The sequence below is a fragment of the Elgaria multicarinata genome, chromosome 19 (genome assembly GCF_023053635.1).
Source record: "Elgaria multicarinata webbii isolate HBS135686 ecotype San Diego chromosome 19, rElgMul1.1.pri, whole genome shotgun sequence".
Classification (NCBI taxonomy): domain Eukaryota; kingdom Metazoa; phylum Chordata; class Lepidosauria; order Squamata; family Anguidae; genus Elgaria; species Elgaria multicarinata.
In genome coordinates, this window is record NC_086189.1 from 16,243,232 (window position 1) to 16,267,740 (window position 24,509).

General features: G+C 52.5%; 1 protein-coding gene across 2 annotated transcripts in view; it reads left to right on the forward strand.

Moving 5' to 3' along the window:
• NUP214 (nucleoporin 214) overlaps positions 1-21,108 on the forward strand; it is a 60,550-nt gene extending 39,442 nt beyond the window's left edge. The window contains exons 26-36 of one of the 2 annotated variants that reach the window (XM_063144468.1): positions 520-601; positions 1,733-1,844; positions 2,825-2,889; positions 3,140-4,927; positions 5,526-5,596; positions 6,693-6,849; positions 9,585-9,734; positions 15,569-15,740; positions 19,470-19,609; positions 20,388-20,412; positions 20,984-21,108. In XM_063144468.1, coding sequence (XP_063000538.1) covers positions 520-601; positions 1,733-1,844; positions 2,825-2,889; positions 3,140-4,927; positions 5,526-5,596; positions 6,693-6,849; positions 9,585-9,734; positions 15,569-15,740; positions 19,470-19,609; positions 20,388-20,412; positions 20,984-21,017 — 2,796 coding nt within the window. In that variant the 3' untranslated portion in view covers positions 21,018-21,108. The remainder of the gene's footprint in view (positions 1-519; positions 602-1,732; positions 1,845-2,824; positions 2,890-3,139; positions 4,928-5,525; positions 5,597-6,692; positions 6,850-9,584; positions 9,735-15,568; positions 15,741-19,469; positions 19,610-20,387; positions 20,413-20,983) is intronic. The other variant, XM_063144469.1, reaches the window with a different exon arrangement.
• Positions 21,109-24,509: the final 3,401 nt, after the last annotated feature.

Consider the following 24,509-nt stretch of genomic DNA (forward strand, 5'->3'; position numbering starts at 1 on the left):
AAAACAATCTACAAAATTTAAAACCACAGAAACATGCAACATCACAGAAACCTTTTATTACGGTTTTAATTTTTGTGAACCGCCCAGAGAGCTTCGGCTATTGGGCGGTATAAAAATGTAATCAATCAATAAATAAACAAACCTATATCTAAAAACAACTATAAAAACAGATCCAGGATCGATGAAGCTCATCGCATATAATTGGGGAGCCACCACTGAGAAGGCCCTCTCCCTTGTTGCCATCCTCCGAGCTTCCCTCGGAGTAGGCACTCGGAGGAGGACCTTAGATGTGGAGCGCAGCGTACGGGTAGGTTCATGTCGGGAGAGGCGTTCCGTCAGGTATTGTGGTCCCGAGCCATGTAAAGCTTTATAGGTTAGAACCAGCACCTTGAATCGGGCTTGGAAACGCTCCCCCTTCGTTTTCATGGGGCCCGCGCTGTTTTCTGGCTGGATTGCTCCTTGTCTCGGGCCTTTCTCCCTGCTGGCTTCTTGACCAAGCCTTTCTGCTTAATCTTTTAGGCTCCTCCGCCCAGCTCCACCCCCCTGGCAGGTGTCGCCGTTGCATCCCCTGGTCAGACGTCGGCCGGCAAGAAGAACTCAGGTGAGTTCAGGCCAGGCGGAAGGGTGGCCGACGCACAGCGAACTCTTTGCAGCTACGGGGCTTCCCTCGTTTATGTATGTCCTCGCCCCCTGTCCCTGACCACCAATCGTTTCTTGGCATACTGGCCTTTGTGCAGCTTTCTCTAAAAGGTTGAGCTGCGTCTCCTAAGAGCTCCGTTCCTGGCGGTCAGAGCTTTGAGCGCCATTGGGCTGGGGTTCCCCCCACCCCCGGTGTTTCCTTCTGCCTCTTTGGCCTTCAACCCTGCCCTCCAGTGGAAAGCCGCCCCCGAGAGCTTCTCGTTCAACACCCCTGATGTACTGTGACTTCAGCTGCGGTCCCCCAACACACCCACACCCACACCTTCTCTCGCTGCTTCTGTCTAGAAGTGCTGCGTTCCCTTCGTCGTCTTGACGCATCTGCGGACAGTGAAATGAAAGGGGCTTAGTTTTGTCAGCCAGATTCTGAAGGTGTGGAATGCAGCTACGCGAGGGTTACTTGCAACAAAACGGAGCAGCGTGGAGCGTTCCTGCTCGTGCTGCCAGCAAGCCAGCCTTGCTCCTTTACACAATACTCCATTTCACTTCCCTCCGGTTTTTCTATGTTTCTCTTCTACGGTCACGGAGCACGCTAAGTCCCCATAGGGTTATTTTGGGGTCCCCCACCCACTTTTTTCCAAAGCTGCTTTTTATTTTTCCAAACTTTGCATTTCCCCTCAAGGTTGCTGATAGTATCTCTCTCTCTCTCTCTGGTATATGGGGGATGGCCATGATGGCAGGTTGTAGTCTAACCTATCTGGGCGAAGGGTGACCTGGCATAATTGAATAGTGACGGGCTAGGATGGGGCAGGCCCACGTTCAAATCCCGACTCAGTTATGAAGAACTCAGGGCGCCCTTGGGCCAGTTACTGTATTGATCCACCTCGCAAGGTCGTTGTGTGGATAAGAGGCCCCCCGGGGGAGAGCCCTGTCTTCTGCGCTGTGACCCTTGGAGGAAAGGTGGGATATAATTAATCATAACTTGGAAGATTTGTCCTGGGAGAACCCATTGTGGAACATAGAACGCCCTCTTCTCAGATCTGCCGGCTTGTGCGTGTGCTTTTCCCATAACCCTCTGCTTTTCGTGCCATCGAAGGCCAAGGGCCCATGAAGACAGCCGCCGCCACCGCCGTGACCTCGTCTGCCGTAACGTCCACCCCGGCGACCGCTAGCCAGTTCAACAAAGCCTTCGCCTTCGCCTCCTCAGGGTCTGTATGGGCGTCTTCCTCTACCCGCATTGTCTTCTTTCACCTCTTCGCTTTAGAAAGCAGCCTCCTCCGACCTGGTGCTCTCCAAACGGACTGCAATTCCCATCCGGGGACGATAGTCGCCGTACAACGCCTCTGGAGGGGGAGGGACCCAGGCTGGGGGAAGGCTCTACGTTGGAGAATCAGATTAAAAGGAGGGAGAGCCGAGTTCAAATCCCTGCTCAGCCATGAAGCCCACAGGATGGGCTTCGTCACTCAGCTTAGCCTACCTCGCAGGCTTGTTGTGAGGGTGAAATGGGGGAGATACATGGTATGTGGAGCATCTTGGGGGCAGGGGAAAGGTAGGATACAAATATACCGGGAGACGGGGTGGAACGAAACGTGCAGGAATTGTTGCAGCGGGGATTCAACCTGCCCTTCTTTTCCGGACGCTAGGATAGCTTGGCTGGCATTGGATCCTGTCGGGCAAAACACCACTCACACACAGAGGGAGCGAGAGATGGTGCAGGGTCTTTTTCCCCCTCCGTCGTCTTCATTTATTTTACAGCGTTTCTATCCAACTCCACATCTAAACAGATTCCAGAGCGGTGAGCCGGGGCTCCCGTAAGACCCAGCCAGCATGGCCAATAGTGGGGGCTTCTGGGCAGTGTAGTCCCCATCTGGAGGGTGCCTGGTTGCCGACCCCTGCTGTAGAGATATTAGTTTTACGAGGTGAATCCTGGGAATTGTAGTTCTTCGGACAGGGCAGGAGGAGGGCAGAGAATTCTTAGCACCCACGCCGAACTATAATCCCCATTATTTAGGATGCGGGGAGGAGCCATGATCCAGTGCGGAATTGTATAAATGTGTAGTCTAGACACGTATCCTCTTCTTTCCCTCTTCCTCTGCCCCTCGCACCTTTCTGCTTTCAGAAAGAAAATGGAAACAAAGGTTAAAGTACCTCTCAACTTTCTCTCCCCCCCTTTTTTAAAAAAATCTAGACCTGGATTTAACTTCGCCGCCGTCACTTCTTCCCCTGCTACACCTGGCTCTGCTGCATCACAAGGCAAGTGCTTCACACAGTGGGCAAAGAAAGCATGGAACGGAGTCGCTGGCGTGTCAGGGGGACGGGACCGCATTGGGGATGTGTCTTCGGCCGCTCCCCTGTTCTGGTTTTTTTTTTAAAAACCGGATCCGGGGATTGAACCTGGCCTCTCCTGCATTCCAAGTCGATGTTCTTCCCCTGCGCTGTGATTTCAGTCCGCCGGGATTGTTGCCTTCTTAACATTTACTCCTTTGCCTCCCTTGTGCCTCAGCGGCCCTAACCGCCCCGGCGAAAGAAGCGAGCCAGCCCGACGGGTTTTCCCTCGGCGGGAGCGCCAAGTTTGGAACTGCTCCGGAGAGCTCGTTTGCTTTCGGGACCGCCAAAGCGCCCGGCCTTTCAGGAGCCTCCGTGGCGAGCGGCAGTTCTGGGGATCCGTGCCAGGCCAACGGGCAGAGCGCCGCCGGCACCGCTCCTCTCCCCCCCGCGGCCTCCGGCAAACTGGAGACCCTTCCGTCGAAGCAAGGCGACCATCTCTTTCAGGGCACCGTGGCTGGGGAAACCCTGGGGAGCTTCTCTGGGTTGAGAGTCGGTCAAACGGACGAGAGCAGCAAGCCTGCCCCTACCAAGCCTCCCTCGGCTAGCCTCGCAAGTGGGCAGGCACCCAAAGCCACGGCGGGACCGGCCGGATTTCCTCTCGGGAGCTCCCTGCAGGCTGGCAAGCCAACGGAAGCCTCAGCTCCGCCGGCCGCTCCGCCACCTACAGCCGTTGGCCCTGGCACCATCTTTGGCAACGTCCAGTTGGTCAACGCCGGACCCCCGGCCGTCTTTGGCCTCGGAGCGTCCGTGAGCGGCGCCAAGGCTCCCTTCACTTTCGGCATCCAGCCGGCGAGCGCCGCGTCAGCCTCTCCTCCAGCGGCCCTGCCGGCCTCGACGGCTCTCTCGTTCGGGAGTCTGCTGAGTTCGGCGGCCACAGCGGTCGTTTCCGCCGGGAGCCGAGGAGAGGAAGATGCCAAGGCCGTCACGACACCGGAGAAGCCTTCTTCAAGCGATGCAGCGGCAGCCGCTGTGGCGGCCACAGCAGCGGTGCAAACGCCGCCGCAACCGCAGGGGCCGACTCCGGAGCCTCCGCAAGACCCTCTCGCCTACCCCGCGCCTTCACCGGCAGAAGCAGACGGGGCGAGCGTCGGCGCAGCTTTGGTGCCCCCCCCTGCCAAAGACGCCCCTCCCGCCGCGGTGTCTGGCGATCCCAAGGCCGAGGGGCCTCCTGCCGTCACCTCCTCGGACCCCCCCGCTCCAGCGAACGTGGCCCCTCCTCAACCCGCCGAAGCGACCGGTGCGCCTCCCTCGCCCTCCAACCCGAGTCCAGCTCTCCAGGCCCCGGCCCCGGGGAGTTCCGCGTTCACGGCGGCCGTCTCGAGCTCGTCCGTCTTCACGCAGCTCCCTGCCTCGGCCTCGTCTCCGTCTGCCTCCGCCTCGTCTCCGTCTGCCTCGGCCTTCAGCCAGCCTGCGGCCGACACGTCAGCGACCCCTTCTGCTCCCCCGGTCTTCGGCCAGCTCTCCGGCCCAGCCGCGGTGGAGGCCCCTCCCTTCGGCCAGCCCCCAGCCGCCCCGCCGTCCACCTCCACCGTCACTGCCCAGGGGGCGGCCGCCGGGTTTAGTACCTCCGCCTTCGGCTCCGCGACCGCCGCCGGCTTCGGCCACCCAGCCTTCGGGCAAACTCCCGCCTTCGGCCAGCCAGCCAACACGGCCAGCGGCTTCTCTTTCAACCAGGCGGCCTTCGGGGCCACCCCTGCTTTCGGGCAGGCGGCTTCCGCCCCGGCCGCCCCGGCTTCCAGCAGCGGCCATGCCTTCGGGGTGCCGGCCAGCACCAGCACCGCCAGCTCCTTCTCGTTCGGACAGCCGTCCACCGCCACCGGGCTCTTCGGCCAGAGCGGCCCACCGGCTTTCGGGCAGAGTTCCACCTTCGGACAGGCAGGGTCGATCTTTGGCACCGCCAGCGGCGCCGCCGCCACCACCACTCCGACTTCTTCGGCAGGATTCAGCTTCTGTCAGGCCTCAGGTAAGGATGCCCAGGAAAGTGCCCGAGGGCGCAAATCCTACGCATGTTTAGCCCAGGGGCAGGGAGTCCTGCAAGACAGCTGGCGTGGCGTGGCGGTTAGGGTGTCGGGCTGGGAGCCGGGCGATCCAGGTTCTCGTCCCCGCTCGGCCGTGGAAGCTCGCTGGGGGACCTTGGGGAGGTCACAGACTCTCAGCCCCGCCTACCTCGCAGGGTTGGTGTTGTGAGGATCCAACGGGGAAGAGAGGGGTGACGTACACTGCCTTTGGGTTCCTTGCAGGGAGGGGAAAGGCGGGCTGTAAATGCAATGAATGAATAAACAGGGAGCGAAAGCAGGACCCGGGGAAATAGCGAGGCTGGCAGGGGGAGGGAGGGAGGGAGCGAAGCAGATGTTTAGAGGGGAGAGAAGGAGCAAAGGCTAGAGGGTCAGAAGGGAGAGGAAGAAGGCGACCCTGACATTGCCCCAGGATTTTTATTTATTAAAATAAGTCATGGAACGGAGGGGGGCTTTGTCGGCACCCTTTGGATCTGGCGCCACCGTTTCTTGCTACGTTCAACGTTTCCTCTCTTTCCCCACCCTCCTGACTTCCCCCCTTTCCAGCCTTCGGTTCCAGCAGCCCCAGCGCCGTCTTCGGGCAAGCAGCCAACGCCAGCAGTAGCCTCTTCGCCCAGGTAACCTTCCCCAAACAGTCAGCCTCGCTTCTTATGGTCCGACGGCGCCCTGAACACCAGGGGCATGAGCTTTCCCCAGCCTGGTGCCCTCGAGATGTGTCGGACTACAGCTTCCATCACACCCCCAGCCCCTGGGGATGATGGGAGTTGTATTCCAACCCACCTGCAGGGCAAGCTGGGCTCGGTGGGACCTCCATCACGGCCCCCTCCGTCTGTTCGCCGTTCTTTTTTTTATACCGAATCCCCAGATGGGCTGGAGCGAAAGAGATATTTGGTTGCATCAGAAGAGCTCAGGGGGCGTCCGCACTCACAAGAGGAGCGTCCAGCTGTAGGGTGACCCTGTGAAAAGGAGGACCGGGCTCCTGTATCTTTAACAGTTGCATAGAAAAGGGAATTTCAGCAGCACCGGATGAAATTCCCTCTTCATCACAACAGTTAAAGCTGCAGGAGCTATACTGCAGCTATACTGTGACCAGATTTAAAAGAGGACAGGGCTCCTGCAGCTTTAACTGTTGTGATGAAGAGGGAATTTCACCAGGTTCTCCATATGTACAAAGGACCCCTGCTGAAATTCCCTTTTCAATACAACTGTGAGAGATACAGGAGCCCTGTCCTCCTTTTCATAGGGTCACCCTATCCAAGTGGGGTTGGAGGGGGTGGACACGGAGGGGGCCAGGCGTGGGGAGCGGGGCGGTCTGCCGGACTACCAGACCCAGGCCCTAGACCCAGCCTGCCTGATGGTGAGAAATTCTATTCCCATTGGGTGGAGGCAAACCCCTTGGCCTTTACTTCTAAATTGTGATCGGACATCTCTCCGCCTCCCCTGGCTTGCTAAGTGCCCCGGTTTCAAATTTAGAACCCCTTTCCCCTAGAACAGGGGTGGACACCTTGTGGGCCCTCCAGATGTTTGGGCCTGAAGTCCCTACCACCCATCACCACTGGCTGTGTGCTAGCTAGAGCTGATGGGAGCTGCAATCCGAAACATCTGGAAAGCAATGAGCCGCCCATTCCTGTCCGAGAAAGAGGTGGGCAATTTGCCGGGGAGGAAAACGGTGCCGCCCCTCTTTCTTAATCCCTTTCTCTTCCTCCTTTGCAGCAGCCCTCTTCCGGCGGGGGTCTCTTTGGGTCCGGAAGCAGCGGAGGGAGAGGAGGGGGCTTCTTCAGCGGCCTGGGAGGGAAGCCAAGCCACGAGGCGGCCAATAAGAACCCTTTCAGTTCCACCGCTGGAGGATTCGGCACGCCAGCCACCCAGAGTAAGTACGCGAGCGAGGGCTGCGTTTTCCCTGCTGCGGCGCGTCTGATATTGTTCCTCTGATCTGGCTTGTTCAGATGCGCCTTCATCCCTCCCCCACCACACACGCACACAAGTGGCAGCTTGCATGTGCGAACTGCCCATCCTAGGTGGAATTTTCACTCCTCACCACCACCACAGTGGAGTGCTTTATGAATTGAGCCAATTTGCAAGGTCTGCTGTGAGAAATCCAAGCGATAAACGTTATCATCATCATCATCATTTCTTGTTCGTGGCGGGTTTTCCTAAGCAGACATGACAGGCTTTGCCAAGTCATGCGGTCTTTTACTGATTCAAGAATTCCCTGACTACTGAGCCTGTTTTAAGTATGGCTGCTTTCTGGATGTTGGTGCGGATGTATTCTGGTAGGCCCAGTTTCTGAAGGTATTCTGGTAGGCCCAGTTTCTGAAGGTATTCTGGTAGGTCCAGTTTCTGAAGGTTTTCTGTATAGTGTTTTGATGTGATGCCGGTGACTGATGTGATGAACGGAATGATTGTGACCATTTCCTGTTGCCGTAATTCTTCAACTTCCATGGCCAATCATGTATATTTTTCTCTCTTTTCGTCTTCCTTTTCTACAACATTTTTGTCACTAGGTATTGCTGCTGCTATTATTATTATTAATTAATTAATTAATTAATTAAATAAAAATACATCCACACCAACATCCAGAAAGCAGTCATACTTAACATGTTCAGTAATCGGGAAATTTCTGAATCAGTAGAAGACAGCATGACTTCGCAAAGCCCGTCATGATCGTCCAGAAAAACTCTCACCAGCAAGAAAAGAGAGGCGAGGAGGATAATTCTAGCCTGCTCTTCCGCCAAAAAGGGAGCAGGCTTCCATGCAACCAGTAAACCATGAGAGCCTCTGCCCACAGGCTGACAATCGAAAAAGACACGACACGCAAGGAGAAAGGAATGGGGAGGGAAGAGGAAAAAATTAGCCTTCCAGAAGGGTTGGTGGTGATGACGTCACCTGGGCTCCTATTTTTATGCTGACTTATAACGTCAACAGCAGCACTGAGAACGCCGTGGGGTTTTAATTTCTAAAGTGATGCGCGAGTGTGAGCAGGCCTACTTTGAGTTCACCCCTTCATTTTGGTTGCTGAGCTCCTGTCTTTAAGGGTCCTGAATTCAAATCTTGCTTAACAGCAACCTTCTCCTACTCACCCACGCGACCCGGTTACCCCAGTCTCAGGTCAGCGCTACGGGGCTTAGGGCCCAGGTACTACAGGGCCCATCTGAGTATTATGATCTGCTCCAGAGTCCCCCCACCATCAGAAGCTCGTCTGGGAGAGGCAGTGTCTTTGCTGTGGTGGCACCCCGGCTGTGTGGAACTGTCTCCCAGAGAGGTTTGCCTGCCCCTGAGCCTGTTGTCCTTGGAGCACCCGCGTGAAATCCTTTCGATTATCCCAGGCCTCTCAGGCCTGTGTGCTTTAACTCTCCTCTGATGTGGTTGTGTTGCCGTTCCGTTTTGTAAGGGTACGCCTGAGTTTGTTGGCTTTTTGAAGCTTTGCTCTTGTAGGTATCGATCTTATATTGGGAGCCGCTCTGAGAATTTCTATTGAAGGGCAAGATATTTAGTGATCCAAATTGATAAGTGCAATTTTAATGATGGTGAAGATAATTTGTGCATAATAAAATAGCTGCAGAGGGGGGCGGGGAGTTGCACTCTCCATTCCTTTAATCTAGGTAGAGATTTGGGAGCGTTAGCATATGCCCCGGACGTCAGTGATAAAGGCATGCTCAGAGGCACAATGATACTTCTTTGACTTTTCTGAGGCCCTGGAATTCAGAACACATTTCTGATTGGGAAGGTTAGCGAGCTTTCCTTTCCTGGAACCCATAATGGGGTCTGCTTGTAGAGGCAGGTTTGAGAAGATGTACATTTACACCCACACGCATCATGTGTTGCAGCTTTGTGTATTGTGCGTGTGTGCGTTGCAGCTTTATCTAAACCACAGGAATAACTTTCAAATGCTTCTTGTCCCCTTGGAGGAAATTCCTGCTCACCCTAGGCGAGTAGCTATGTGAAAACCTGATGGCCTGAAAGAACCGGTTCTTTTTCTGCCTCCCACTTTCAAATCCTTCCTGTCCCCCTGGAGGAAATTGCTGCTCGCCCTAGGCGAGTAGCTACATGAAAGCCTGATGGCCTGAACGAGCCGGTTCTTTTTCTGCCTCCCACTTTCAAATGCGTCCTGTCCCCTTGGAGGAAATTCCTGCTCACCCTAGGCGAGTAGCTATGTGAAAACCTGATGGCCTGAAAGAACCGGTTCTTTTTCTGCCTCCCGCTTTCAAATCCTTCCTGTCCCCCTGGAGGAAATTCCTGCTCACCCTAGGCGAGTAGCTATGTGAAAACCTGATGGCCTGAAAGAACCGGTTCTTTTTCTGCCTCCCACTTTCAAATCCTTCCTGTCCCCCTGGAGGAAATTGCTGCTTACCCTAGGCGAGTAGCTACATGAAAGCCTGATGGCCTGAACGAGCCGGTGGTTTTTCTGCCTCCCACTTTCAAATGCGTCCTGTCCCCTTGGAGGAAATTCCTGCTCACCCTAGGCGAGTAGCTACATGAAAGCCCTGGTGTAGAGAGGCCATTTCAAACCCCGGCCCCGTCATGCCCCTTCCCACCCCCACCTCAAGCCTGGGCTGCCTTTTGCCAGCGATGTAAGAAAAGTCTCTCCTTTCTCCCCTGCCCCAGATACGTCGACCCTTTTTGGAAACAGTGGGGCCAAGGCCTTTGGATTTGGCACTGCCTCCTTTGGCGAGCAGAAGCCCATGGGCACGTTCAGCTCTGGCGGCGGGAGCGTGGCGTCTCAAGGCTTTGGGTTCTCCAGCCCGACCAAAGCAGGTATTTAGTTTGTCCGTATATCTTGTTGTGATGCACCGAGAAGGGCCTTTTTTGTGGGCAGGTCTTCGGCAGCACTTTTCTCCCAACATGGGGACGGTCCCCATGTTTTGAGCAACAGTCGTATCATACCTTGTATTGGGACCAACTAAATGTCGGGGCGTGCCGGGCAGCGAGGTGCTGAGTTCGCCAGGAGGCCGGATGCAGGCGGAAAGGCGGGAGGGAAACAGGGGCGCATCAAGGGCACGGCGGGAAAATCCCCGAGGCTGCCATTTATAATCATTCCGGGGTGGAGGAGAGCGGGTGTTAGGTCGACTGAATTAAGTTAGCCTCGGCCGTGCCGGGTGCAAAACCCACGAGGAGGGCAGGACCTTGAGTTCTTTGCAAAATAAATCTATCGGGTGCACTGGCAATGAGGCCAATCCCGTTCTATCGCTTAAATCATGGCCTTAATTTAATAATAATATATTTATTTGTTACCCGCCTCTCCCTCTGGATCGAGGCGGGGTACAACACAAATACAAACACCGTAAAAGACATATAACTAATTCAAACAATTAAAAAATAATACATTATTAAAAGCAGCTCATTATTAAAAAGGCATCTTAAAATTCCGCTGGGTAGGCCTACCGGAAGAGATCAGTCTTTATGGCTTTCTTAAATTCCGGAAGACTGTTAAGTTGACGAATCTCTCCCGGCCAGCCATTCCACAAACTGGGAGTGGCAGAAGAGAGGTTCCTCTGGGTAATAGTTGTCAGCCTTGTTTTGGCTGGCTGGAGTAGACTCATCCAAGAGAACCTGAGTGTGCGGGGCGGATTGTATGGGAGAAGGCGACCCTGCAGGTGGCCCGGACCCAAACCATGTAGGGCTTTAAAGGTGATAACCAACGCTTTATACTTCGCCCGGAAACTAATCGGCAGCCAGTGAAGAGATTTTAGAACTGGTGTAATGTGGTCACCCCTAGGTGTACCGGTGACCAACCTGGCTGCCATATTTTGGACTAATTGAAGTTTCCGGACTAGGCACAAAGGTAGCCCCATGTAGAGCGCATTGCAGAAGTCGAGCCTCGAAGTTACCAGCACGTGCACGACCGTCTTTAGGTCTTCTGACTCTAGGAAGGGGCGCGGCTGGAATATCAACCTAAGATGATAGTAGGCACTCCTGGCCGTCGCATCTATCTGGGCTGACATTTGGAGCGACGGATCCAAAAGCACCCCCAAGCCGCGAACACAGTCTTTCAGGGGGAGTGTAACCTTCCTGTGGATCCATAGCGAATGGGTGATTATCTTCCCAGCCAGAGATGGCTCCCTTGCCTTCTCAAAACCTCTTGGGATTGAGGGAAACTCGCTCAGCGATGTTGAGGGGGTGGGAATTTTCCATAAACATCTCCAGAGACATTATTTTTCAGCGGAAAAGAACCCCCATTTCTTAAGTTCATTCGTTACAACGAATGGATGCCAGCTACAAATACATTTGGAGTTTCTACTTCGGTAGTTTCAAAGTAGTAACGAATGTTTTCCAGGTGATTAGGTGAGAGAATAGTTTGGTGTCATTGACATACGTCCATTTCTCAGAACGAAATGGATCTAATCAGTAGCGGCAGCGAAACTGAAGGTGTCCCAACAACCTTCGTGGAAGACAGCAGCTGATAGATGACCAGTTGCCTGCATAGCTTCCAAATCACGTGAGGGTTCCTCTCTATTCGGCCCTGGTTAGGCCTCTTCTAGAGTATTGCGTCCAGTTCTCGGCTCCACAATTCAAGAAGGACACAGACAAGCTGGAGCGTGTTCAGAGGAGGGCAACCAGGATGATCAGGGGTCTGGAAACAAAGCCCTATAAAGAGAGACTGAAAGTACTGGGCCTGGAGAAGAGAAGATTGAGGGGAGACATGAAGCACTCTTCAAATACTTAAAAGGTTGTCACACAGAGGAGGGCCAGGATCTCTTCTCGATCCTCCCAGAGTGCAGGACATGGAATAACGGGCTCAAGTTACAGGAAGCCAGATTCCGGCTGGACATCAGGAAAAACTTCCTGACTGTTAGAGCAGTGCGACAATGGAATCAGTTACCTAGGGAGGTTGTGGGCTCTCCCACACTAGAGGCCTTCAAGAGGCAGCTGGACAAGCATCTGTCGGGGATGCTTTAGGGTGGATTCCTGCATTGAGCAGGGGGTTGGACTCAATGGCCTTCTAGGCCCCTTCCAACTCTGCTATTCTATGATTCTATAATTCATATCATGCACAGTTCTGTGGGTTGCTAAAATTGATAAAATTGCAGCCTTTCATAACCCAGAGGTGTTGGACTACACCTCCTAGTATCCCCAGCCAACCATGCTGACTGGAAGGCACCAAATTGGGGAGACAAAATTGTCATCAGTTTTCAGCACCTTTTGTTTCTTACATTTAAACAACGTCAGGAAAGTGCCTTTCAACGTTTACAAGTATACCAAGAAAGATGTCTACGTAATATGACTTTTAAATCACATTACGTGTGCTTCAACCTTTTCCCTCAAATATTTCAACTCAAATACTTGGGGTGTATTGGGACAAAAAATAATAATAACAGGACGGGTTTTTTTCAACTTAGTTGTTTATTTTAGTAGCATGCTCAGTTAGAGAACTCTCTAGTGATTTCCTGGTGGAAATGACCCTACTTTGCATTGGAAAATGTCCCTATTCAGAATTTTCTGGAAAATCCGCAGCACTGGAATCATTTCGTTCTTTCCCTTCGCCGTTTCCTAGTATAGCAGTTCGCGTTTTTCCCTGCCGCTTGTTCACCGCTCTGCTCCTTGTATATTGGCCTCAACTCCTCCCATATAATGACCGCTAACTTACAATATGTGGGTGATCCCACCAAACCTGGAAGCCGTAGGGAAAAGCTGATGGCTCTTGGACAAATGTGTAACTAATCTCTGTTAAATAATTCAACTGGATCTTTAAAGAAGAAAAACACCCAGACAGCTGTGTTTACAACCAGGTAGTGTCTGTTACATTAGCCTAGACTGGAATTTCACTCTGGGTATTAAAATGCGTCTCCCAGTCAAACAGCAAAAAAGCTATTGGCAGCAAACCCTTGAGCAGGCAGGCAGACTGTCACAAGATGGGAGTGTACATTGGGGAAAACGCCTGTGTAAAATGGTCACACCATGGCTTAGGGGAAGTGTTGGTCAATTTCATGCTAGGGGTTATTAGCAAATGGATTGAAAAATAAGGCGGCCGGTATCGTAATATAAATCTGTGGGGTAGCCCTGTTTCGGAGTACAGTTCCGATCTCAAAATGGCGATTGTATTACTTGAGAAAGGACAGTCAAAACAGTCAAAGGTGTTGGAGAACCTTCCTTAAAAGAAAAGGCTTCTGAGGGTTTCTAGCTGAGAAAAAGAAAGATGCATGGGAGGGTTGGGGTGGTATGATAAAGGCGTATAAAACAATTGTGAAGGAGGTGGCTAGAGATCATTTGTCTCACTTTCCCATTATTTATTATCCGTTTATTTATGGTATTTTTGGCTTGCTGGGATCCATAACGAGGCAGGCCCTTTGTCCTGAGGCTTACGATCTAAAAGGCACGACACAAAAGGAAAGGAGATGGAGAGGGAAGAGGAAAAAGCAAAACCCAGGCTCCAGTTCTTAGTTTCAAGGGTCTTCTAGGTGTTGTTTCTGGTAGACGAAGCTCCCTGCAGCTGTTTCTTCTTTGGCCAAGGTATGGGTCTGTGTTGGTCTCCCCCTTGCAGAAGTGTTCTTTCTGGGAGGCTGGGGTCACGCCTCCCGGTGGCCCTTGGTTGTCTGGCTGTCGGATGAGCCTACCGCCCCAGGGAACTGTCCGTTGGAGTGTGCGTTCCTCCCATCGGACAGGGTCTTAGATTGATAGGCCGTCAATTCCGGCCCGACAAAAGGAACAACTGCTTTGCACAGTGCGTAGTTATCTATGGAATTCCCTGCCGCAGGACGGCTACGAGCTCGGGCGGCTTTCAAAGGGCATGAGAGAAATGCAGGAAGGAGGCCAGGCCGGTCTGCAATTACCATGATGGCTAAGTGAAACCTCCATGTTCCAAGGCAGTATGCTTGGGGGACGACGTCAGGGGAGGCCTGTGCCTTAACGCCCTTCTCAGAGGCATCTGCATGGCCACTGGGAGGAAACGGGGATTCTGGACAAGGTGATCCAGCGGAGCTGCTATTATGTTCTAATGACTGAAGGCCACCACTAAACTGTGTCAAGGCTAGGCATAGTCGGGCATGTGCCGAGGGCCCAGATCCCAGCAAGAGTCCCCCCTTGACACGTGTCTCCTGGGGCTGTTCCTCTTCTTCACCTGCCTCTTGCTCCGTCCCAGACCATGGCAGTGGTGAGAAGGAGGTTCAGGAGATGCCACGGCCTCCTGGCTCCCTGCCTATCAATCAAGCAAGGGATAGGAAAGAGGAGGAGGAGGAAGGACAGCTGGCGACAGTAGCAGTGCGGAGCCAGGCTCACTGATGGAGGGGGGCCCATTATGGATGGTGTCTTAAGGAGCCGGCCCTACTTTGGTTCAGCTCTCGGCAGTGGCGTGGACTTCCCCTGCACTTCGCGAGAGTGGCTTCAAAGACTGTCCCCGATTCAGAGTGCCCAACCCGAATCGTGCGACTTGCGCCCAAGTTTCTTTTCCCGCTTCCAGCAAGCGGCCGAGACCTTGTTTCTCGCCGCGTAAGAGAAGCCGCCCACTCCGCGCTAGGAGGAGAGCAGCGAGGTGTGTGTGTGGGGGGGAGAGAGAACAAATCCTATTCCCCATCCGAGCAATCCAAACCCTGCCCGGAGAAAGGCCGTGTCCTTGTGCCTCCGCTTCGGAGGCTCCGGATTTCAGCCTTTTCCCGGAGTGCGCCACAAAAGCCGAGCCTTCTCGGCAATGGGAGGGGGGGTGGAGAAAACCCCGCGGAGGAGAGGGTTCGCCCTCGGGAAGCCCCGCTCGCTCCCCAGCCCGCCTGTCAGGGTCAGGTCTGTGGTGCTGCCTGCCTCTAGGATGCAATACCCAGCTCTGCCTTCGAAATGGTTGCAATTCTGCTGGCGACATCAGAAAAGAAAAAAAAACCCGCTGCCTTAGCAACTGCTAGCTTTTACGGCGAGGGCTAGCGGCAGCAGAAGCTGCTGGTGCTGTTTTGCATGCAGGCTCCTGCAGCAGGCATCCGTGGCCTGTATCTTTTCTTTTTCCCCCCCAGCCCATGTCCAAGGGATTCCTTTTTAAGAATATGCCTGCAGAATCTAGCCACTCCATTTGCAGTAAGTTCCCCCACTCCCCCCCCACCCCCGGAGGATGCATGATGAGGCGGCTGTGGGCACGGAGCGCCCCCGCCCCCTCCCCAGGCCATCCGTGCCTGTGCAGATCGGGTGTGGAGGCTTGCTGACGCGCCATCCAAAGGCCTCTGGCCTCTCCAAGGCGGGGTGTCTGGCGGTGGGGAGGCCGGTGGGGGGGGAGAGGCCGAGATTCCTCCAGGCGCAGGATCAGCAGCCGGGGGGAAATGGCATCGGATACAGCGCCGAGCGATTGACAGCCCGGTTGCCTGCATCTTTTGTAAAACCGGGCCTCGCTTTGCCTCCTGGGTGCAGCGCCCTGAGTCACTCTTCTCACGCCTTTGCGGGGAGTTCCGTCGCCGATCTCTGACACCGTCGGGCCAGCCGAAATCAGGGATGCTCGTGCGTCCGCCCGGGCCCCCCTTCCCTTCTGATTTGTGCTCTGCAAAAGAAACACTGGGAAACCTTAACCCTATTTTTCCCTCCTCATTCTCTCTCTCCTCTGTTTATCGTTGACGCTGATGTATATATATTTTTGTTCCCCCCCCTTTTTTTTCTTCTTCTTTTGCCTCTGTGTTGCTCAGGTGGCTTCGGAGCTGCTCCAATGTTTGGCAGCCCTCCCACTTTTGGGGGCTCCCCCGGGTTCGGAGGGGTGCCAGCATTCGGTTCAGCCCCAGGCTTTACAAGCCCTCTGGGCTCGACGGGAGGCAAAGTCTTCGGCGAGGGGACGGCCGCGGCCAACGCTGGAGGATTCGGGTAAGCCACCCAGAGGGACTTCTATTTGTGTTATTTATTTATTTATTTATTTATCCTATTTATACCCCTCTCCTCAGGCTCTCGGAGCGGCTTACACTTAGCAGAAAAGGCAGTCCCTGCCCCTCAGGCTTACAGATGAATAAAGTCATGACACGCAAGGAAAAGGAGTTCAGGAGGGAAGAGGAAAAAGAGAAAGAGAGAGAGAGAGAGAAATTAAGTAGATCAGTAACAGGGCTGATGGCATTGTCCTGCTCCCAAAGGAGGGGAGTCCAACTGGAGCAGGCCCCGATGTTTCCTCTGCCTGCTCCTGTCCCCTTGGTCTTTCTTTTGGGGGGTGGGTGGGGTGTCCCAGCTTTCTACATGGCTCCCTTTGTGTCAGCGAAGTCAGTTACACAACCCGGTGCGACCTGGAAGTAGAACCCAAGCTGGCACCACGTGGGCGAAGGGGCGGAGCGATGCATAACCCACCCCCCGATCTCAATGGCTGGGACCATCAGGGGGCGGGGAACAAATTCAGCCTTCGCCTCCATGCTGCCCCATACTTCTTCCCACATTAGGGGAATCATGATTTGATTTGATTTATTGATTTATTACATTTATATACCGTCCCACAGCCGAAGCTCTCTGGGCGGTTTACAAAAGTTAACAACAATGCACATTTAAAAAGTATACAAAATCTAAGAATCATCAGAAACATAAAAACAATATAAAAACAACAGTAGCCATTTAAAACAACAGTTCTGGGGTCCCTTAGAAAACAAATTTAGCGTTGTTAAATGCCTGGGAGAAGAGAAAAGTTACTACCGCTGTTGCCATTGTTACTACTCTTAGTGTTAGTACTACTACTGCTATTACCATATTTCTTCAATTCCAAGACACACTTTTCCCCCCATATAAACATCTCTAAAAACGGGGCACGTCTTAGAATCGCGGGTGCGATTATTATTCTTAGAATCAAAGCTTTTTTTTCTGTTGGTGGTACTGAAATTAGTGTGCGTCTTACAATCGAAGAAATACGGTATCAGTACTATTATTTTTATTAGTATTAGTATTATTATGGTAGTTTCTGCTACTATTAGCACTACCATTGTTATTATTGCTACTACTATTATGATTATTATTGCTGTTATTACTACTATTGCTCTTACTATTCCTGCTATTGCTGCCATTATTATTATTGTTATTGAGGGGAGACATGATAGCACTCTTCAAATACTTAAAAGGTTGTCACACAGAGGAGGGCCAGGATCTCTTCTCGATCCTTCCAGAGTGCAGGACACGGAATAACGGGCTGAAGTTACAGGAAGCCAGATTCCGGCTGGACATCAGGAAAAATGTCCTGACTGTTAGAGCAGTACGACAATGGAATCACTTACCTAGGGAGGTGGTGGGTTCTCCCACACTAGAGGCATTCAAGAGGCAGCTGTTAGGTACGATTTAGGGTGGAGTCCTGCATTGAGCAGGGGGTTGGACTCGATGGCCTTATAGGCCCCTTCCAACTCTACTATTCTATGATTCTATGATCATCCCAGAGACAGGACACAGAATAACGGGCTCAAGTTAAAGGAAGCCAGATTCCAGCTGGACATCAGGAAAAACTTCCTGACTGTTAGAGCAGTACGGCAATGGAACCAGTGACCTAGGGAGGTGGTGGGCTCTCCCACACTCGAGGCCTTCAAGAGGCAGCCGGACAACCATCCATCAGGGATGCTTTAAGGTGTATTCCTGCATTGAGCAGGGGTTTGGACTCAATGGCCTTGTAGGCCCCTTCCAACTCTGCTATTCTATGATTCTATTGCTACTGCTGCTTCTGTTGCTACTTCTACTACTACTACTATTTATTTCTTACTGTGATAACGCCCACCCTCCAGTGTGCATGCCGCTTTAGCTGGCTTGAGTCTGATTTATGCTAGAAAGTGGGGGCCTCAAAGCCTTCTATCGATCAATTTCAAAGGATCAGGTTGGTCCCTGCCCCAGTGAGTTTCCAATCTGAAATTTGGGGAGACCACAGCGGGAGGAGAGGCAGGGCAAGAGTCCGTATGGATTGCAGTTTCCCGTGCCCAGGTTGGGAAGTTCACTCAGCCGGGCCAGCTTGGCCCAACCTAGTGCTCTCCAGATGTGTTGCCTGCCAGCGCCCGGCGGGGCTCGCCGGGACACGCCGGGGGTTGAAGTTCAGCACGTCTGAAGGGGCACCAGGTTGGGGCAGGCTGCAGAAATGCGTGGGCAGGAGACCGTGATTCCACAGCAAAGGGTGGGTTTTGAAAAAGGAAGTGGAGACAGGCAACACTGTAGTTGCTCTGTAGAGATGAAGAGGGTAATTTTGAGAGCTCAGCAGACGAGCAGGGGGCCAACGCGGAGAAGCCCTAGAGGAGAAGAACACCGTGTTGCACCCGGAGGTTCCCTAGCAGAGCCGCCCGCCCCCCCAAGCCCTTTGGAGGGACAGCAGGATGGACGTGGAATAAATACAGCTGAAGCTGGAGATGAACAGTAGGCTTCAAGGAAGTCCAGAGCGGGTTTGGACTTTGAAGGCGGCCGAACCGCAAGCCTCCTCGGCTGCCTTTTCGGGGCTGGCAGCTTCCCGATTCTTCGGCATCCGGCTGCCCAGAAAGACCCACCGGCTGCCACTCCCGCTTTAGGCGATGACTCACAAACGGGAAAAGCGTTCGCTGAGCTCATCTTTCGCCTTTGACACTTCTATCCCCGTCAGAATGACCAGCGCTGTTTACATTTATTCATTCGGCATTTATTAGACTATGTCCTGTGTGCCCAGGGTTCTCGTTCTCTCTCTCTCTCTCTCTCTCTCTGAGCAACTTCTAAAAACTATAGAATATTTTTTTAAAAAGCCCACTTCTGAACACATATAATTCACCAGCAATTAAAATCAATTGAGTGAAACAAAGTTTAAAAAAAGCACATACTGCCCTCTGAAATGCAGGTGTTCGTTGCTGCCAAAACTCAGGCTGAAACACAAAGGCAGTGTTTCAGAGCTGGCATAAGAATGTAAGAGGTGCCCTGCTGGATCAGACCAAGGGTCCATCTAGTGCAGCACTCGGCTTACACAGTGGCCAACCAGCTGGCATGGAAGACCCACAAGCAGGACCATCACACCCATGTTCCCCAGCAACTGGTGCACACAGGCTTACTGCCTCGGATACTGGAGATAGCACACAACCATCAGGGCTAGTAGCCATGGATAGCCTTCGCCTCCAGGAATTGATCCAACCCCCTTTTTAAAGCCATCCAAATTGCCTCCTCCCATGCAGCATTCCCCAACTTGGCGCCCTCCAGACACCATGCTGGCTGGGGATTTTGGGAGTTGCGGTCCAGCACTTCTGGAGGTCGTCAGGATGGGGAAAATGACCGGAAGGACGTTCAGATCAGGCAGAAGGAGGCAGGACTTCACTGGCAGTGTCATTTAGCTTCCGGGACTCGCTGCCCCAAGGGAGCTGGCAGCTGGATTTCAAGGAGGTGAGGAATTATCCCTAAATGGAAATTCCCTGCTCTGAGACGGATGTGCCGTGGGAGACCGGGCGTTCAGGGCAAAGCCGCTGGAGGGGGCTAATTCTTACCTTGCTCAGGGGCTCCCTAGAGGCAACATACCGTAGTTGACCATGGTGAGACGCGGGCTGTTGGACTAGGCAGGCCTGTGCCCTGATCCAGCAGCGCTCTGTGGGTTTCTTAGCGGCGCCCGTCTTAATGCCGCACGCTCTCTTGCTCTCTGGTACGCAGCTTCGGCGGCACGGCTAACACGGCGTCATTCGGCACGCTGGCGAGTCAGAACACGCCCACCTTCGGCTCCCTCTCCCAGCAGACTCCAGGTTTCGGCACGCAGGGCAGCGGCTTCTCCGGCTTCGGGTCGAGCGGAGGAGGTACGAGGTCTCGGTCAAGAAAGAAGGGTGGTTTGGGGAAGCAAGCGCCTGAGCCCCTTTAGGGTGGTGCGGGCGGGGAGAAGACAGAAACGGGCGTTCTCAGCCACGTTTTCCCCCAGAACAGGTCACCGAAAGTGCTGAGGGATTTGAAACCCTCCTTATTTGGTCTGGGACTTATTGTTCTTTCAGGATAAGAGTTGACAAGGGCTTCCTGAGAGCATGTACAGAGTTCCCATCCCCTCGCCGTTATCTTGCTGGCAAGTGGGTTCTGAAGTTTGGAGGGGGTGGGGGTTAGGGCAGCAGCCCTGCCCTTTGGGGACTGTGACCCCCAGCCTCCCAAATGTGGCCCACCCCAGCGGCTGCCTGGCCATCTTTTGACACGGAGGAGGAAGACGGATAAAGTAAAGAGAAATTGGAGGCGAAGAATTATGAGGGAGGGCCGTAGCTCAGCAGCGGTAGAGTCCGTGATTTGCACGCAGGAAGTCTGGGGTTCAATCCCCGGTTTCCCCAAGGACAGCCAGAGACCAGCCTTGCCTGGAAAAAACTTGGAGGTGCTACTGCCAGTCAGTGTGGGCAACACTAAGCCAGATAGAGCCATGGTCTGACACGGTCAGCTTCCAGTGTCCCTAAACCAAACGTGCATCCCTGCTCATGGATTTGGCTTAAAGATGGGTTTCGGAGAACTGGGAAGGTTAGACTTGGAACCTTCCTGAAATACATGTTTTGTATGTAACTGGCCCACTAATCCTTTTAATTTTGCATTTTTCCCCCCCTGCAGGCTTTGGGTTTGGATCATCGAACGCGTAAGTCCCCCGCCCGCCCGCCCCCTGCCCATCACTGTCTTACATATAGTCTTGGTGGGGTTTGTGCGTGCACGAAAGCTCTTCTTTGGAAGCGAAATATATTAGGCGTGGTAATCCTCGTTGAATTTTGAATCCGCCGGCGATGATTCAGCCTTTGTTCGCTCTCTCTTTTCTCCTTGTAAGAGCAGTCATGAGACGCTTAGGATCTTGATGGCAGCAAGCCTCCCGCCGAGCCGGCCCACCCTTAGAAAGGCTGTACGGGGTGGGTGGGTGGGTGGGGGGTGTCCCCCTCCTGGTTTACTCATGATGTTTTGGCGACCAGCGCTACAAAAAGCGGAGATCTCAGGAAACGAAGGCAGCGGCGCCCGCTGATGGGAGGAGACCCCGTGCTGCCGTTCGTACTGCAGTTTAGTCAGGAGGTCGGGAACCTTGGGCCCAGGGGCCTGGTCCGGCCGGCCCGCCGGGCTTGTCCAGCTAGCCCCGCCCCTTTGCTCTCGACCAGCAATCATTGGGTGGTTTCCCAGAGGGCCTGTTGCTCTCACTCTTTTGTCTTTGGCCTTGCGTCTTTCAGATCCACTTCCGGATTTAGCGGCTGGAGGAGCTGAAGGGAGGCTGAGCCGTTTTCGCCCTGCCCTGCGGACGAACAGGAGCGGCGTACGGATTCATACTGCAGCGAACCTTCAGGATTACCTTCTTCCTTTCTTTCTTTCTTTTCTTTTTTAAATTTTACAGCCCACGTTCTCTGACTTCCTTTTTGTACGAAAAAAAGAGAGGAAACTGCGCCTAGGAAAATGCCTATTTTTTTTAAACGGAGTCGTCTCTCCTCTTTAAATAAAACTATTTTCTCTTGTGACGGTAGCGCTGAGCTTCGAGGTTTCGTGAGTGGATCACGCAGATGCTTCGTAGGGACTCATCATATTGCTGTGTTGCCCCGGTGTGTGTGTGTGTGTGTGTGCAAGCTTTCAAATGTCACTGCAAGCTTTGGTGCCCAATTTAGATTTAAAAGTGCCAAGCTATGTGCTAAGCAATTCTGGCCCATTTGGGTCTCTGTAGCAGGTGGGTTTTTTTGCTGCTTTCGGCGGAGGAAGGAGTCCGGGCCATGCTGAAGTTTAACTGAACCTAACACAGTTGATGGTTCCAGGTGAAATTAACGGGCATTATTCATAGATACACAACAAAATTAAACATACTCCATCTCTAACATAGAACCAGGTATGTTCCAAATACTATGTAATAGAAGTATAGCTTTCAAATCGAGTGAGGTACTGGTTCCCTGCTGTTCAGCACTAGTCGGGCCTCATCTTGAGTATTGCGTCCAGTTCTGGGCACCACACTTCAAGAAGGACGCAGACAAGCTTGAGGGAGTTCAGAGGAAGGCAACGAGAATGGTCAGGGGTCTGGAATCAAAGCCCTACGAGGAGAGACTGAAAGAACTGGGCATGTTTAGCCTGGAGAAGAGAAGATTTGAGGGGAGACATGAGAGCACTCTTCTTGAAAAGTTGTCACACAGAGGAGGGCCAGGATCTCTTCTCGATCCTCACAGAGTGCAGGACACGGAATAACGGGCTCAAGTTAAAGGAAGCCAGATTCCGGCTGGACATCAGGAAAAACTTCCTGACTGTTAGAGCAGTACGACTATGGAATCAGTTACCTAGGGAGGTTGTGGGCTCTCCCACACTAGAGGCATTCAAGAGGCAGCTGGACAACCATCTGTCAAGTATGCTTTAGGGTGGATTCCTGCATTGAGCAGGGGGTTTGACTTGATGGCTTTATAGGCCCCATCCAACTCTACTATTCTATGATTCTAATACCATACCATATAATCAGGCTACAGGGGAAAGGGGGTTGCTGCATTCGATTTCCTGAGAAACTCGCCTTTTTAGGCCCCTGTTTAAGTGTATAAAGTGTTAACACGCTCTTCTAATGGAATGCTCCTGTATAACAACACAAAACAAAACAAAATAATAACCCCTGCATATAGAAAACGAGCTAGTCAGGGAGAAATCTAGGCAAAAATGCTTCTCCCTGACTGGCACACTTTCTGCATGCAGGGAATTGGGAAGAGTGGGTGAATTCAGCTGAGAGATGCAGCCTTGGTTGTTCTCCACAGCTCTGAGGCCATTAAGGCATAGTGTACACAAGCTGTGGCCATTTCCTACCGGCGGGAAAGAAAGTTTGTTAGAGAAATGGTTGCCCAGGTTTTGGACAATTCGTTTGGCCAGTCATACACTTCGGGATTTCGTGCCTTCCTGTCGCTGTTCAGGTATATCTCTGGCCTCATGGGTTGTGTTGGTTCTGGTAGACACGGGTTCAAGTCCTGTCTCGTTTGTGGTTACGGCTTGTCTTTCACCCTCACCTCCCTGGCTGACCTCGCCAGTTTGCTAAGAGAGCGAACACGGAATGTAAGCCTATTACAGAAGAAAACTCTTGTTTAAATGCCACTTTAAATGCTTTAATAAGATGCTGTTCCCAAGTTCCGTGCTCAGAAAAACAATGTTTTCTCGTGGTCTAATTTTCATTTATTTTAAAGATCTCTGTGCTACTTTTCAGAACCAACGTCCTTTCAAAGCTGCGTACGATAAAACAAAATACCATAAAACAATGGTACAATGAAATATTAATACTGAAACTATAAACCGATTAAAAATTATCCACAACTAATGGGTGAAAATAGCGACATAACAGCAAATATCAGCCCCGGGGGTCCATTAAACAGCTCCAAAATTAAGGGGAAAGCAATCATTCAATCACTTCAACCCATAAACGGTCTGGAATAAAAATGATTCCAGGGTCTATCTAAAATGAAACAAAGCAGGGAGCCAAATATATCATATGCAACTGAGGGCGTTGGGAATGTGTGTTTTTGCAAATCTTTTTGTGTCTTATCAGGTTGGGGGAAATTAGGTTTTTTTATTATTATTATTTTGGCTGGGATGTTGGAACTGAAAAGAGAGCAATTTGAGTTTATGGAGTGTTGAGGAAGGAAATTAATCAGCTCTCTTCCGCCTGTGGTAGTTTCTTTATAAACCCTGTTAGCAGCCACAGCCCAAAACGTTTCCGGCTGCTTGAAATCATGAGGACTAGCAGCCCATTTTCTCTTGAAAAGAATTGTGTGCCTGGTTCCGTGGGAACAGTCGCTTTCTACATTCAGAAACCACACCTCCGCGCTGCAGTTGAAGGTATTCACCGGCTTACTTTTCGTGGCAGGAAAGAGGAAGCGGTGTTCGCGTGGTTTTTCGAAAAACGACGTAAAACAGAAATTGCAACTCCTGGATTTGGATGGCCCCTTTGAGCCTCGTGTGGCGCAGAGCGGTAAAGCAGCAGTTTCTGCAGCTGAAACTCTCCCCACGGCCTGAGTTCGATCCCAGCGGAAGCTGGTTTCAGGCAGCCAGCTCGGGTCAACTCAGCCTTCCATCCTCCCGAGGTCGGTAAAATGAGTACCCAGTTAGCTGGGGGAAAGGTAATAATGGCCGGGGAAGGCAACGGCAAACCACCCCGCTATAAGGCCTGCAAAGAAAACGTCAGCAAAAGCTGGCATCCCTCCAAGAGTCAGTAATGACTCAGTGCTTGCACGAGAGGTTCCTTTCTTTCCGGCCGGGGAAGGCAATGGCAAACCACCCCGCCATAAGGCCTGCCAAGAAAACGTCAGCAAAAGCTGGCGTCCCTCCAAGAGTCAGCAATGACTCGGTGCTTGCACGAGAGGTTCCTTGCCTTCCTTTAAGGCAAAGCTGGATAGTTTTTGGTGTCTGGTTTTACTGCCTCGTTCCTACCGTGCTATATTTAAGGAGGCTGCTATTCTCTATTGCCACTTCTTTTTAAGTTGTAGTAGCTGATCTTTTAAGTTTATAATGGGACGGGCAGCTCACTATCAGTGCCGTATCTATAGATCTTGTGAAGTCGGGGCAGCTTTGGGTAATCTGTTCGACGTCTCTCTGTGATCGTAGTGAGATAAAGACGGCATCAGATTACAGTATTTGGAGGGGTAAATGTGACTTCCCCGACTTTCACTTGCCCTCCCATCAGATCGATGGGAGAGACTGACCATTCGGTAAATGTCACTTGCAGTCTTTGACTCCCCCATAATGAACGGCTGAGAG